This window comes from Schistocerca nitens, unplaced genomic scaffold, assembly GCF_023898315.1.
Source record: "Schistocerca nitens isolate TAMUIC-IGC-003100 unplaced genomic scaffold, iqSchNite1.1 HiC_scaffold_376, whole genome shotgun sequence".
Taxonomy (NCBI): Eukaryota; Metazoa; Arthropoda; class Insecta; order Orthoptera; family Acrididae; genus Schistocerca; species Schistocerca nitens.
Window position 1 is genome coordinate 986,692 of NW_026045910.1, and position 17,164 is coordinate 1,003,855.

At 39.2% G+C, this 17,164-nt stretch overlaps 1 protein-coding gene across 1 annotated transcript in view; it reads left to right on the forward strand.

Annotated features, from left to right (window-relative positions):
* The window catches only part of LOC126229606 (huntingtin-like), a 549,560-nt gene that overhangs the window by 85,485 nt on the left and 446,911 nt on the right, over nucleotides 1-17,164 (forward strand). The window contains exons 8-10 of the mRNA XM_049942347.1: nucleotides 7,855-8,136; nucleotides 13,312-13,475; nucleotides 14,366-14,591. Of these exons, the coding sequence (XP_049798304.1) occupies nucleotides 7,855-8,136; nucleotides 13,312-13,475; nucleotides 14,366-14,591 (672 nt within the window). The remainder of the gene's footprint in view (nucleotides 1-7,854; nucleotides 8,137-13,311; nucleotides 13,476-14,365; nucleotides 14,592-17,164) is intronic.

Here is a 17,164-nt window from a genome sequence, read left to right on the forward strand (position 1 = left end):
TGTTCAGCAATGACTGTGATCTTCTTATGGATGGTAGTGTAATATACTAAGGACCTGTAGCCAGTGTGTTTGTGGGATGAATACACCATGTGATGAGGTACATTGCTTGATTTAGCTGTGTGTCATTTATTTTAGTGTGAGCGAGTGGAACATAAATATTCTGCAACCGAGTATGAAAGAGCTAAAGCTGACGATCTGTATTGCTTCGGCCCAAGTGTGGCTGCTGAGGAATAGGTGGGTGCTGAGACAGAGCAACGTAATGAGAGGCACATGCAATGTGTTCTTAACCCTGGTTTATATAACATCAGTTCAGCAAGTCCAGTTGTATTCCAGCAGGTTACTGACACAAGCATGTTTGTTGTAGATAATGACACAGAAAGGTGAGTCTAATTAATAGGCTTTGAATGGGCTGAATGTACTCTGCTGTCTGACTGGGCTGGCATCGGGGTAGCTACTCTATAAGCAGGCTTGGTGGTGGTGCTAGAAGCACATGCAGCAGTGTGTGTGTCTTTGAGCTAGCCAAAAACTGGCAGGGCAGTCACATGAGTTAGAGCTGAACTCACGATGTTGACTGCCTGGCACACTGTCGATGGTGTACAACACCACAGTCTGAGAACTATTGCAGTGGCACCCCAGGCGGGTTCCTGTTAACTTCTGGGTTACACTGTTCAGAGTTTTGATTTTAGTTGCCATATTCCGGAGATGGATATTGTATGTCTGAGACCTGTCTAGGGTCACACACAAGTATTTTGGAGTGTTAAAATAGGGGAGAGTCTGATCTCTAAATGTGATGTTAGGTTTGCAGTTTACTTGTTTATTCCATAAGTAGAAATAAGATACAACGGTCTTTTTAGGATTCGGTTGGAGAGAGTTATGTTTGAATTATTTGTCCAGAGTCTTCAGTTCTGATCCTGGTGTTGCTTCAGCATCCCTAAAGCTTTGATCCTGAGTGGTCAGAGCAGTATCATCACCAGATATAAATTTCCTGGATTTTGTTTCTGGAAGGTCATATGTACACAAATTAAAAAGTAATGCAGCCAAAACAGAACCTTTTGGGATACTGTCATTTATTTTGTGAACTCTACTTTTAGAGTTCTCTGAGAACACTTGGAAGTATTTGTTGTTCAGCATGTTGCCAGTTAGAGTGGTTAGGTTCCGACACAGAGTGACACTGATGAATTTGAGCAAAACTTGGTCACACCAGACAGTATCATAGGCTGCATGTTTATCTTCTGCTTCAAAAAGCCATTTTCAATACAAGTTGCTATTGCTAGCAACTGGTCCTCATATCCTCTTCGTAATCTAAACCCAGCTTGCTGTATTGGGATGTGTTTACTTATGGATGTGCAGATTCTGTTATGAATGAGCTTCTCCAGGAGCTTGAACTTGACACTAAGGAGGGCAATGGGAGCAATAGCTTTCAACTCTGGATGGATCTTTGTTTGGCTTTAGTACAGCAATGATCTTAGTTTTCTTGTAGAGGGGTGGCAGATGACCTGACTAAGATATTTGAAAAGAAGGTGTTCATCTTTTTGACAGTAGCAGGACCACATTGCAACAAAAACTCAGGGTAGATGCTGTCAGTGCATGCTGCCTTCCTAGGTTCTTTATAGATTCTGTGGTCTCTTCAAGTGGAAATAGGATGGCAAGCTCAGATATTTGTGGAGCCAACCATTTATTTACTTTTAAGAGATGTCTAACTTTCCTTCTGATGTGTTTATCTTTTGTTGAGTTGGTGATGGAGATCATGTAATTTGCCATATCATTGAAATTTATGTTACTTTTTGTCAGGTGATGGTATTGACATACACAGGTTTCTGATTAAGAACCAAGCTTCCTGCTGCAGTGAGTATAGTCCAAGGAGGCTGACATCTGTTTTTCCTGCTCTCGTTTAGTGACTGTAGAAGGCAGTAACCAGATCTCCAGCACCTGGAATCCTTGAGAAGCATTTCAGTGTGTTCATTCCAGCCTTTGGAAAATTGAGACCAGTTGGTTTTTGTAAAGTTCCAGTTTGGTTTGGATAAGAGTGGATGATGGGTGTGAATAACCCTGTCTGGAGAATTATTGGATGATGCTGACTATGAGGGTCTCTGGTTAGGAGTCTGTGACATACCTCATTGGGCACATTTGGAAAGTGTGATAAAGCGTTGGTCAAGTGTGTAGCCCATGTTCCAGTGAGTGGAAAAGAAGGGTATCTTGCCTTTTGTGTCATATATAAATTTGGGTTTTCTGTTCCTGTCCATTTGGCATGTTTCTGTCCATTTTTGTCACATTCTTTGTATTCCCAGAGTATATGGTGGCTGAAGAAGTCTGCAGTGATGATACTTGGGTCTTGGGGAAGAATAATTATATCATGTTGGCTTGTACAGTTTGACTATTGTCAAGTTCCTCACTTTAACAATAGTGATGATAACATCATCTGAACTGATGGCAAGACTTCATAGATCATTGGACATGGTAGGAAACCAATATGGTTACATATGGATTAGGCGAAAGAAATTGCTTCTCTTCTAACATCTAAAGAATGAACAGTTTTTGATGGAAAAAACAACAAGTCATTTCCATTTTGAGGAAGGATTGTCAAACAGACATACAAAGCTACAGGCTTATGTCTCTGTCATTGGTCTGTTAGAGAATTTTGGTACATGTTTTATGCTCTGGTATTATGATGTTTCTGAAAAATGGATAATCTCATCTGTAGGAAACAGCATGGGTTCCAGAAAAATGATCGTATGAAACTGAACTCTCTTTGTTCGTCCAAGAGACCCAGAGAGAAGTAGATGCCAGCACCCAGATTGACATGTTCTGGAAGGCATTCAGTACAGTTCTCCACTGCAGTCGAATGAATAAAATATGAGCATATGGAATATAAGACCAGCTGCATGGATGGAAGAGTTCCTAGCATGTCATACTCAATGAAGATAAATTGTCAGATGTAAAACTAACTTCAGCCATACACCAAGGGACTGTTACAGGTCCATTGCTTTTCATAATGTAAATAAATGACCTGGTCGATAATGCCGGAAGCTCCATGAGGCTTTTTACATTCGGTGCTGCTGCATATGGAGAATTTGCAATGATAGAAAACTGTACTGAAGTGCAAATACTGTTGTGGAGTGCAAGGAGACCTGCAGAAGATTTAAGCCTGGTGCAGGGAGTGCTAGTTGACCTCACTAAAAACAAATGTTACGTATTGCACCTAAACAGACAGAAGGAATTAGGATTGTATGATTACAGGTTTGCAGAACAATCATGGGAAGCTGTTGCGTCCTTAAAATATCTGGGAGTATGACTATAATTAATTTAAAATGGAACAACTCCATAAAACTAGTAGCATGTGAGGCAGATGCTGGTCTGTGATTCACTGGAGGATTCCTCAGGAAATGTAGTCCACTCAAAACTTTTATTCAACCAATACTTAAATATTTTTCATAAGGATTGATCAAGGAAATAGAGAAGATCTGAAAAAAAGTGGTAGATGCTGCAAGAGAGGTGTACTCCATCACAATATGGTTTACTTTTAAAGTTCCGAGAGTGTGAGTTTTTGCATATGTCTTGTGACAATACTTGAAGATAAAATTAGAGAGATTCAAGCCCACACAGAGACTTATCAGCAGTTGTTCTTCGCGTGAATGGCTCGTAAACTTCTACAGTTGGCATCTACCAGGAGTGATGAAAGTATGAGCACCACTGATGGCAGTGCTAGCAGGCAAAGACACCACGGGTCGATAGCCACTGGAGTGGACACCCAAGTTGCATTGAGCCCTCAACCAGGTAAAAATGACCTTTCAAAAAGCAATTCTTTTAGCCCATCACCACCATAATCAGTAGTCATAGGTGCCAGCCAACATGCAACTGGAGCCACACATCACCAGTATGTGGAAGGCTATTGGCACCTTTTAATTTTTTTCTCACAAGCTCACAGTATCCCAGCTCAAATGGAGAGCAGCAATCTGATCGCTGTGTGAAACAGTGTGACACTTTCGCCTGTATGTAGAGGCCAGACCATTCATAATATACGTGGACCACTAGTCTGTAACCTTTGCCTCGAGCAAACACAAGAACAACTGGTCACACAGAGCAAGCACAGGGAATGCAACTCTCAGTGTGGTAAGCAAACCCAGAGGAGATACCGGTAGTTTGCACCAGTGGTGGTCGACGTGTGCAGTGCAAAATTCATTGCATCCAAAAGTGTCTTTTAGTTGACCTACAGAGATGATGATCATACAGGATAGCTACAGTGGGGTGGGGGCGGGGGTGGTTGGGGGGATCGGGGTCGGGGTCGGGGTCGGGGTCGGGGTCGGGGTCTACTGGGGGCCGAACCACACAATAACCCTGGGTTTGGTGCAGAGTCATCATTCCCGGCCTTGGTAGCAGGGCTGAAATGCTTTGACTGGTAGGGTGTTTAACATGTCAGTCACATTCTTTTGAATGTTCTCCAGAGCCCCAAAATGACATCATTTTAAGACTTTTTTTCAATTTTTGGAAAAGAAAAGAGTATTGAGGACTCAGATCAGGTGAATAGGGGGCTGTGGAACAACAGGAACGCCTTTTGAGGTAAAAAATTCCATGAGGGAAGTGGCCGTGCGATGTGTGGCATCATGACGCAGCATCTGTTGTCTGCAGTGTCCGGTCTCACTTGATTCAGCCTTTTCCTGAGCCTTTCAAGGGGAGGAACAAATGTTTTATGCACAATATCCCTTACTGTCAATAAGCAAATCGGCATTATTGTGATCTTTGATTTACTCATTCGAGCATTTTTCAGTTAAGGAGATGTCTCAGTGTGCCACTCCTCACTTTGCCACTTTCTCAGGATTGTACTCAAAAGTCCAGGATTCATCACGTGTCATCACATGACTAAACCATTCGCGGTCATTGGCAGTCCCCTCAAGGAGATCAACACATACGTTTTTTTGATTGCATTTCTGCTCAATTGTGAGGTTTTGCGGCACAATTTTGGCACAACCCTTTTGCATGTGCAAAACTTTGGTCAAAATTTGATGTACGGTGAAAGTGTTTAAGTTTAATAGGTCACTTGTCATCCTTATTGTTAAATGTTGGTCTGATCTCACAGCAGCACACACACATTTGGCATTCTCAACAGTTTTTAAAGTTGAAGATCTCCCTGTGTGAGGTATATCTTCAATGTACTATCTGATTCGAGTCATTGAAAAAAAAATTTTCTTCTTGATGAGCAATTTTTCCCTTTAGGTCTGTTTCAACTTTTCAAAGGTCACACTCATAAATCCCCCATGTTTAACACAAAAGTCGATGGCATAACGTTGGTCTAAATTCCACTGTCACATTTTCATAACACACAATAGAAACACAATTTCACTGATGATGCTCTCAAAAATCATGTGAGGACTGTATGGAGTTGAAAAGAACTGAATGACTAGAGCAGATGTGCACATTGGTTCATACAATTAGAACAAAATAGCGTTGCCAGATCGTTTGCAGTGTTGTCAGTCTCGTCATTTTTCACACATAGCTTGCAGTGTTCAGCTGTTTTGTGATGCATGTACATTTGTGCTTATCATTAACATAACCTATATGTATGTTATGTGTGAGCTTCTGTCTAGTCTTATGTAAGTCACAATGAATGCTTCTAATTAAATATTGATAAAGAAATTTATTTACAAATACACTGCTGGCCACCGTAAATGCAACACCCTGAAGGAAGCATCCGAATCAAGTGAAATTTACACCATGAGTTTGCAGCGATGAGATATGCAACTGATTAGAATTTCAGCGCAGACGCACATCACGCGCGCCTGTGGCGCCACCTTATAGCGCCATTTAAGGCTTGGCGATTTCGACGAGTGTACGTTCGGCACGTGTGTTTACCTTGTGGTTGTTTCGCAAGACGATCAGTTATGCCTCGTAGACAACAGCGAACATCTTTTGATCAAGTATCCGAGTTCTACAGAGGAAGGATAGTGGCTTACCGAGATTGTGGATTATCATACAGAGAAATCGCTAGTCGTGTTGGACGAAACCAAACAACTGTAATGCGGATATGTGACCGTTGGATGCAGGAGGGTACGACGGACCGACGTGGTCGATCGCATTCACCTCCTTGCACCACTGCACGTGCTGATAGGCAAATTGTGCGCATGGCAGTGACAGATCGCTCAGTGACATCCCGAACCATAGCACAGCACATTTCATCTGTAACACATCATCCAGTGTCTGCGCGTACCATTCGACGCCGTTTACAGCAGAGTGGTCTGTCCGCAAGACGTCCATTGCTTCGTCTACCATTGACGCAGAACCACAGACGTCTCCGTCGCCAATGGTGTGATGACAGACTGATGTGGACGGCAGAATGGAATGACGTTGTCTTTACTGACGAGGCACGCTTCTGTCTGCAGCACCACGATGGTCGGATTCGAATGTGGAGACACCGTGGAGAGAGGATGCTGGACAGCTGCATTATGCACCGCCACACTGGTCTTCCACCGGGTATTATGGTATGGGGCGGTATTGGATATTACTCTCGCACGCCTCTAGTACGCATTGCCGGTACTTTAAATAGCCGGCGCTACATATCCGAGGTGCTGGAGCCAGTTGTCCTTCCTTACCTTCAGGGCTCGGCCACAGCCATATTTCAACAGGATAATGCGCGACCACACGTGGCACGCATTGTCCAAAGGTTCTTCGTCAATAACCAGATTGAATTGCTTCCCTGGCCGGCTCGCTCTCCGGATCTTTCGCCGATAGAAAACATGTGGTCCATGGTTGCTCAACAAGTGACTCAGATTACATCCCCAGCTGCCACACCAGATGATCTTTGGCAATGTGTGGAAGCTGCTTGGGCTGCTGTACCCCAGGAACACATCCAACGTCTCTTTGTCTCAATGCCGAGACGTGTGGCAGCGGTGATCTCCAACAATGGCGGCTACTCTGGCTACTGATTCTGGCAGGAACCACATGTCACAGACGTCTGTAAACGTAATCATTTGATACTTGGTCAACATGTTATCTACAAAATAAATTTTGTTGTGCTACCTCTTGTCTTTCTTGGTGTTGCATTTACGGTGGCCAGCAGTGTATTTTTATAATGTCTTTTTTCTGTTTTCCTCTTTTGCTTAGTTGCTTTAAATTCTTGGAGGTATGTACCTTCTATGCAACCAATTGAAAGCAGTTTGTTTGTTGCCATACGTGTTTCGCTTCATTTATTTGGGAAGCATCATCAGTGGCCTGTAATAAATGTTTCCTTTTTTTACATAACAATAAAAATATTATGTGGTAGATATAATATACTGCTATATTACATTCTGTCGTGTCCTTTTTTCTTTTTTTTTAAAAAAGATTAAAATCAACTTTTTGTTGCACAAAGTTCGTAATGAGAACTTATCATATTGTGTTCCTTACGATTTCTAACAGCGCTACAAATCGTAAGTAACACCAAACGATAAGTTCACATTATGAACTTTGTGCTGCAAAAAATTGATTTTAACCTAACAGCACTAGAGATCGTAAGTAACACTGAACGATAAGTTCTCATTACAAACTTTATGCTACAAAAACTTGATTGCACCCTAAAAAACAAGAGAAAGCCATGACAGACTGTAGTATAGCAGCATATTATATCTACCACATCATACATTTATTGTATGTAAAGAAAGGAAACATGTATTACAGACCGCTGATGATGCTTTCCAAATAAATGAAGCGAAATGCATGTGGCAGCAGACAAACTGCCACCAATTGGTTGTATAGACGGTACATACCTCCAAGAATTTTTATAATGTGTTAACATTTATGTCTTTTAAAATAACAATGAAATGTGATGGTAGCTTTATGATCTCTGTTGGAATCGCTAACAGCCACAAAAAATTTCCTTTTAAGGCCAAATGAGTGTTGCACCATCAATTACTCACGGGGATATGTCACTCTTGGATAATGAGACAGATGTCCCTGACCTGAAGCTTCCATCCATTGAGAAATGGATTGGGGAAGCTAGAGCAGCTATGGAAGCAGCAGGGAAGTTATCACCACAGCACATTTCTCATGGAAATGAAACATTTGAAACGTCAAATGCCCAAGAAGAAGAAACTGAAGACAACAGCTTCATCCAGACAGAAGAAACTACACGTGGCTATTCGAATATGAAGATTGGTAAAATAAATGGTGAGAGCTTTATCTGGTAGACTGATGTAAATTAGAAAAATGTTCACAACTGCACAGCCATATTTCATGATTTTATTTTCGGACTAATTTACTCAGTAGTTTAGTCTACCTTGAACACAGTACTGTTGGATTAGTGTTTTCTGAGATCCTTCAGACTATCACAATAATAATTATTTTTAATTAAAGTAGTATAATTCTCTTTGTACTGCTTACTTCAACAATGAAATAATTTTTTATTTCTAGTAGCCATTTTTACAAACTTCAGAAGGGGAGAAGTCATATGGGGCCAACATGAATATTCTCATTGCTATTCAGCTTTCTCTAACTATCCAATTATAATAATTTTATTAAATTTGACTTTACTGTTGATGGAGATGCTGTTAACTATTTTAATGTCAGTCAGTACCTAAGATAGACCTGGTAACATAATACAAAATCAAACTGACTACAGGAATACAGGAACAGTTTTACTTAAGTCAAAACATCGTGGCACCAACATATAGCTAGACCACAGTCCTCCATTGGTAAAAAGTGAGGTAGAAAAACTGAACAAAAACCCCAGAGTACTGCTAATAATAAGTGGATCACTTTGTTTTCCATTTTGTTGGAACTGTCCAATGTTGTATTGGGTTTACCATCAGACAAGTAAAACACAATTCAACTGTTAGTCTTAGGGCCTAGATATAAGGCAGCTTGTTATATCATTCTTTGCAAGCATCATACCAAGTTGGAGCTACACCATATGTTACATAAGAAATTTACATCAGTACAGGACATTTGTATATTTTATTAAATGTACTTGGTTAAATTAGCCTTGTCAATTGATCTTCAATTGTTTACAATGATGTCAACAGATCTTCATGAAAATGACGTATATGAACTTTTTTATGTTTCTTTTGTATTAATTATTTCGTGGATCACTTAACCACTATACTATGAGCAACTATGCTACACTTCAGCTTTTGACAAATTTTGGTTTGGTATGGAACTATATTTTAAGAAGACGATCTTCAAAAAAATGTGCAACATTTCATTTCTAATGTGATGTAACATTTCTCTGTAAGACAGTTTTATGAACCTGTTAATGATCTTTTGCATAAGATTTGGTGGATTGCCCCACCATTGATATATGAACAAACACATTTTAAATTGGCATTTCTTGGTGTATTTTAAAGGTGATATGCAAATATACTTGCTGAATTTATTTATTAAAAAAGGTTTTTAAACTGCTATATTGGAATTAAAGTGGGTTAGTTATTTTTGTAATACAAAGAGTGTTCTGCATACTACACGGTGCAAACTGAGACTACTTTATTTGTTGTAAACAACCACTTAAGTTTCCTTTTGCACATACACCAGTAAAGTCATATAGTGACATCTAGTGCTGCAAGTTTGTTGGATGGTAACTTTCTCAAATAGTATGTTGACTAGGATGGATCATCACTATTGGATAACATGGTGTTTTATGTTAATCTGATTATGTAATTTCCTCATACTTTAGCACTGAAGATGGCTGTTTATAGTTGAAATTTGTATATGCAAGAATAATGAAAAACGAGTGGGTTCGCGACTGATTGCTGCATTCCTATCCTTCATTAAACTCTGCAACATGTTTTGTGTTGTGATATTTGCTGCTTTATTGTGAGTTCTGTTTGTTGATTTTTAGTTTTCTGTAATCCTCATCAATTTGTAACTTTCACTATCAGCATTAAAAGTAGTTCTGTACATTCTGGAACTACATGCCGTTACTTTTATGGATAATTTATGAGGCGCCATAGAAAAGGCTTGTGTCTGAAAAATGTCGAGGAAGGGAGGCAAAGCTGAATGAAAAGTTTTGTGATTTGGATTCAGTCATCAAGTAGAACTTATCCACTGCATATTGCAGCTCAACTCCTTTTCCAAACTAAAAACATCATGCTCTTCTCCATATATCCGTCTGTCTTCCTTAATGTTGGCCTCCATGTCTTTGAGCTTGCATCCAGGATCCAGTCGGAATGAAACCATTCAACAATATCTTCCTGTCTACAGCAGACACCCATTCAGTATGAATACTCAGACCAAGAATTACAAGAAGATATGATGTGCTTGGTAAAGGCCTGGAGACACAGAAAGATATCAGCGTAGGTACAGACAAGGAATTGACACCCCTGAAAAGTGAAATAATGGGAGTTGGACAGACAGATATAGGCAGACATTCATGTATGTATGTAAGGAAGAGTTTCTTTTATTTCCCAAAATGCTTGCACTTTGCTTTCCATTTCTCATTTTCTCTTCTGCCTCTTATCTCTTATTATCTTCTCACTCATATGTTTGTGATCTAGTGTTGGCACTGTGCTTACTAATGCATTATCTTTGAGCTCCTGCTATCTTTTGATTGATTCCACATTATAAACAGAGGCCACAGTTTCAATATTCGGAAATACTCAGAACACACAAATACCTAACTACATTATATTTTCTACTTCATCTTTGCTTCGATACCCCTTCATAATAAGTGAATTTTTCTTAACCTAGGGTTTGTAGTTATCTGCCACTGCCCCCAATCCTCCACTTTTACAACCTCTCCCAACCTATTCCTCTTTACCCTCTTAAAAAGTAACCTGTTAGAAATTTAACAGAATTACAGAACTTTAATCATAATCTTTAGATATGTAGTTTGGTAAAAAAATACACTGCTCAAAAAAAGTTTGGAATACTATTGTAAAATTTAGTCTATGATACTAGAGGTCTCATTGCTGTAGGTACTTTACACATTATCCATTTAGAGCCCATATTCTAGACAGTATTTACTACTGGCATGCTTTGTGTCTGTTTCCCCATTACGTAAAGATAACACTACCACAGCAGCCACATCAGAGGCAGTTCAGTATCAACAGCAGCTTCATTCAGTTTGTGTTCAGCACTGCAGTAACATGTCACATAAAGGCACACAACGCTTTGATAGAATCAGGATAGTGGCTTTACTTTCAGCAGATCATACCCATCAAGATGTTGCCACTCGGTTACATGTCACTCAAAGTGGTGTGTCTGAGATATGGAGAAAGTGCAGAGAGATGGGAAACATGAACAATAGACCTTGCAGTGGTCATGCTCACATGACAACACCAGTGCAGGATTGTTTCCTCCAACTGTCGGCTTGCAGAGACCAAGTATCAACTGCCATAAATGTTTTCTCCCACGTAACAGGGATCCATATATCAGTGCATAGAAGATTGCGTCAGGGTGGTCATCATTCCAGAAGACCAATGAGAAATTTTTCACAGAACCAATGGAACCGATGCAATCGAAGGACCTGAGCTCTTGCACATTAACATTGGACCATTGCAGAGTGGAGTAATGTCATGTTTTCTGACTTGACCAGGATTGGTTTTTGACCGGACACTAGACGTGTTAGGGTTTGGAGAAGCACTAGATGGCACCAGGAATGCCGATACATTCAGGCAGCCCATCTGTTTGGAGGTGGAAGTGTAACGAATTGGGCAGCAGTAATGACAGGACAGCAGACCCCACTAATTCTCTTCTACGGCAATTTGGCTGTGCCCCAATACCTTGAAGAGGTCTGACTAATGAGTGTAAGACCCTACAAACGTGAAGTCATTGACAGCTTCATCCTAGTTGATGATGCTGCAAGATTGCACAGTACTACAGCAGTGTCTCAGTATCTTCAAAGATGCAACATCAACTGACTGCATCAGCCCCTGAGCATGCAAGGGACTTGTTGAAGGTGATCATTGCATAGTGTCTGAATCCACCTGACACTATTCAGAATGTCACTGAAGCTGCCATTGAGAAGTGGGACCTCATACCCCAAGATAAACTTGATGGTCTCATCCAGAGCAGGCCTCACAGAGTGAAAGATCTAATCCATGTGCGGGGAGGACATACTCACTAGTAAGGACTGATAATCATCATCATGAGATAAAGATTTGCACTGTTTTTGTTTTGAAGATGTACATTTAGGAGAGAGACTGCTTTGTTTTGTAATAAGTTTTTGTAAGTAACAAAAATCGTTCTTGTTTTCAGAAGGAATTATGTTTATTTTGTTAATAATGCATTGTACAAATCTCAATGGGTGTACTGTAAGAAGTCATTGTAGTAAACTCTATGACATTCCAAACTTCTGTTGAGGTGTGTACATTGCGTGTTAGTGTTTTGAATAACTTTCGGTTGAAGTTTTTTAATAGTTACTTTATTTTTTAACAAACACACAGATTTTGCAACTTTAGTCTGAAGGTGAAATGTATGAAATTTACTGAAACAGTCTACTACTTCAAGATGATCTTGTTACTTGGCTGCTAATCTGAAAAGATTTTATCAATAATGGGTTACAAGAGCACCTTAAATATTGAGTTAAAGCTGTCGGCAGTAAGTGATTGCCGTAGTTCGGATAAAAAATGTTCCTCCATGGAAAAATTGGATCTTTGGAGGTATTAATTTAATGTGTACTCTAATGAACTTTTTGTGGCTTATAATCAATTAAGTGATGCGGATTTCATTGTAATGAAGTGGACTATAAGTCCTTTGCCCCTTCATTGTCTCTTGCATTGCATTATTGATGTATGATTGGTTTGTTTGTATAAAATATAGTTGTTATTATTTTTAAACAAATTAATCTCTGCCAGCAGCTAATAAGGAAATACATCAGTTTTCATTATGCATGAGTTTGAAAACTATTCACTATTGATGTTGCAGTGATACAGAGAATGAACTGTTATTGAGCCAGGTGCTTAATGTGACAGAACATGTGCTAGCTGATGGCTGAAACATGCACTTAAGCAAAAATAAAACTAAGTGTTCACGTGGGGTATATATTCTGGATGGCTAGAAGCTTGCATAAAAGACTTTTGAAGAGGTGGATGACTATAGAAATCTTGTAAGTTAAATAGTTGCAGAAGGGTAAAAGACATTCTAGAAAAGGTTGCAAAAGGCAGAAGGCCTTTTTAAAGAAAAATAAAGAGCTTCTAAGATAAATAATATAAACATTTAGACAAGGGGGGAAAAATGAAAAACTACACTTTTTATTTGTTCATTGATGTATGGTGCATTTAATCCCTTCTCATTTATGTCTTATGTTCTTGTAAGTAATGTGGTAGCCATAATGTGGGTAACAACAAAGTGAGTGCATTTAAATTTTGGACAACACCATATAATGACTTTTTAATATTTATTTTCTAGATGACATTGACACATGTAGCGAGGTGTCATTACCTGCAGCTCCTAATCGACCACCTGTGGTGCAGCTGCAGTCATCAGTACAAAGTGAAGAGTCACAGGAAGAATCAATGCTGTATAGCGGGTCTCCATCACCAACTGCCAATCAGATAGATGTTCCGTTTCAGGTACTTTCATTACTTCTCCTACAGTGTTTCAGCGTATTCTATGTCTGTAGGTTGTTCATTATCACAAATTGATTATTTTTATTTAGATGCATCATTTTGGAATGACAGTATCTGTGATTAATGTTTTGCATAATTTAAAACATCTCAGGTAGGGCACTAATAAATAGTTAGCACAGGAAATGAAACTAACTGAAAGTGTCATAGCTTTAACATCTAATGAATGAGATCAGTCCAAACAGATTTTCTCTTTTCATTTTGGTCACTGGCTGACTCTGTGGTCTTCCAGAGAGGTGACTCTATGAAAGTATGTTCTGTAGATTGCATGGCTGCTCTATAATCAAATCCTAAGGACTCAAAGTTGTGTATATGTTTCACAGTGATGCTTGAATTGAGACGGGATCTTGTCCAGACATTCTCCTTCAAGTGTTTTAGGGTTCTGCTATTTCCATATTTCTTCTTGATTTGATCAAAGTGAGTGATTAACCAGTCACATACATGCAAAGCATTAATTAACTGCATTTTTGTTGTTTTATTGAGACCAACAAGGACAACATGAAATCTTGTAGCCATTTGACAATGAATTTTGCTAACTCTTGTGTCATTAGTATTACTACAGCGATATAAGTTAGAGTGTTTTAGACAAAGAGTACATGAGGCTTTGTAAAAACAGCAATGGATTATGCATTGCAATTTTTCATGTGGGAAATGTTCAAACATTTTGGAATTTGTTAATAGTAATTGAGGCTCTTGTACTCTATGCTGCTTTGGGCTCTGAAGACACTGAAAAATTGAAACCAAGAGCAGAAAATGAAAATATGAATTTTGTTATCAGTTTTAGAATTTGTTGGCAGAGCTCAGGGAAATTAAATAAAAACTGTTACATTTTGCAGGACTGTGATGTAGGGAGCTTCACTGACAGTGACATTCCACTTATTTACTGTGCTCGTCACCTCGCAGCTTCCTTCCTGTTGACGGGTGTGACGGGACATACAATGCCGGACAAGAGTGTAAGGGTCAGTGTTAAAGCATTAGCACTCAGCTGTATCTCCAGCATTGTGCGCTTGGCACCAGATATTATCCTGCTACCTGTTGACAAAGTGAAGCAACTTTCTGAAGGTATGTGTAATACATTCAAGAAAACTGTTTGTATGTTTACAGGCTGGCGTTGTGGTTAGTTCAGGTTTGAAAAGTATGTAAATATCTTTTAAATATAGTGCTCAATTTCAGTTTGAAAATTCCAGAACTTTTTAAAAATTTGTGTAAATGTTGTTTCCATGTATTTCACAAGAAAACAGTGTGTGATGAGTATTTATCTGCAGGAAACAAAATTCCAGGTAGCTCTGATAGAAACACTCAGAAGTAGAAATTGCACTTCATATCATTGCTGCAATGCATTCTTGGGGTAGCAAGGAGGATGGGATGTGTAAAATTGAAAAGAAGGGACAGGTTACTTGGCCCTGAAATTGAGAGTGACCTAAACTGTTGCGAGGATGAGGGGAGAAAAAGATGAAAGATAAAATGTCTAAAACAGTATGTAACCTCCCTCCACCATCTCAGTTATTAAAGTTATGGCAGAAGACTTACTCAAGTTATTAATGTCGCAGGTACAATAGGAATTGTCGAAACCATACTGTTGAGAATCATGGAACAATATGTTATAGTTTATAGTACCCTTCAGTTATCACATGATAAGAAATACTCTTAAAAAACTGATTCATAAATTAAGTGCATCATGTGTGTCCTTCAATAAATGATTTACTCACAGGTGAAATTACTTTTGGTACTTTGACGGCTTCTTTGCAGAGGCTATTGAAGGGACAGAGTAAAAAGTGTTAGGAATAATGCAGTTAGGAGCAAGGAAGAAAGAAGAAAAGGATATGAAGACAGAAAAAATGATTATAAAATTCTATCATTCTGAAAAGTGTGTGTGTGTGTGTGTGTGTGTGTGTGTGTGTGTGTGTGTGTGTGTGTGTGTTTTTAAGAGAGGTTAAATCCAGTAGGTGGATGCAAGGGATCCTCAAAGTGTACCCCACCAGGCAAAAAAATTTTTGAGACTCGATTAAAAGCAATAGGGCTAAGATTACAGTACTAATGCTTCACTTGTTTGTCATAGTATCCCTCACTTGAGTAAAATGCACAGAATGTTCATAAAACTGTATGAAAGTGACAGTTGTAGTTCGTCTCACGTCACATTATCTTGGATGTGGATTATGCTGTCAAAGCATTTAATCCTTCATGTGAAATTCTGCACTTTGCTGTTTTGTGGTAGGTTTGTGTTGACAACACTGGGTCTTGTCACCTGTGATGGTTTTTTGTAGTAAAGAATTGTCTGCATGTTGTATTTCAATCAAGTTGCTGCAGGTGTCCCGAGTCATTGGTTTGGTGTGGGAGTCAGGGTGTGTGCGACAGACACTGCACACACTTTTCTCATCTGCAAACCATTCTGGAGAATGTCTTTAAGCTTGATGAAGAGACATTTCTCCATTGTGATTTGGCTGCACAGCCTAACGCTACCTGCACACAATATACTGGTTGAATGTGCAACTGTTGTTTACAATTCAGGCTGCCGCCATAGCCATTTCGCCAACATCTCTTATATGCCAGGAATAAATTGTTTTGGACAGCCAGTGTATTTTCTACTTTTTAGTGGTTCTTTAATAGTGTGCTTCTGGGCATTCTGCCAAATTTTTGTTTTGTGAGAGATCACATTTAATCGGTTCTGTCAGGCATACTTGGAATTTTACCTCTTAAATGTTAGCAGTGGTCACTATTCCATCCCTTTGTAGTTCAGTTTTCTCAATTGAATTTTTCTTTTGATTCATTTTTCATGCCCCTCTGTAGGATTTACATGGAATTATTGAATAATTTTTGAAACAGTAATCATGAAAAAATGAATTCTTTTTCTCTAACAAAATAAGTATGAAGACCAATATTAGTTACATATTTTAATATTGGGCTTCATGAAAGCAAGTTACTTTATTTAGAAACTTTATTACCCTCAGTTGCTGATAACTTTAATCAGAATGCAAGACTGTGTGTTGTGTCTTGGATCAGTATGCTATTCAGGGTAGAATCTGGTAAATAATAAATTTATTGGCAGTAGATCTTTTGTATCTGTTACGACTTTGACCAGTGCCACATATTTCTCTAACAAGGTGTAAAGAGGAGGAGGTTGACTATGGCTAAGCAAGGCACGAAAATGAAAATACCGAACAAGGAAGTATAGGCTCTACAAGCAATATGTTTTGTGAGTGCAGAGTATTGTGGTAATATGTGGCACCTTGAGAGGTATCTAAAGTGACAAGACTCATCCAGGCTCCCAAAGAGACCTTTCTATGAGGCTATGCATCTGAGGGTACAAAAGTGCAGGCGTGATGTGTCAACAGTCAACATTGTAGCCCCCCCCCCCTCGCCTCCCGAAGGCAAGAATTGAATAAACTAGTTCCTGTTGGGAGCTAGAGAATCCTAAAATACTGTCTAACAATCACGCGGTAGCCTGTGCACGGAAAATGATCTGTTTTGCAGAAAAAATTGTTTGTGCTAAAACACTAGACACCCACCTTTAAGAAATGTATTTGGAGCATTTTTGTTCCAATGATGATGAGTTAGAATTGTAGACTGTTCTCACTCAATGCTGTCTAGTTAATTTTGTGCAGCAAGATTTTAACCTTCCTAGCATCCTGTGTGTT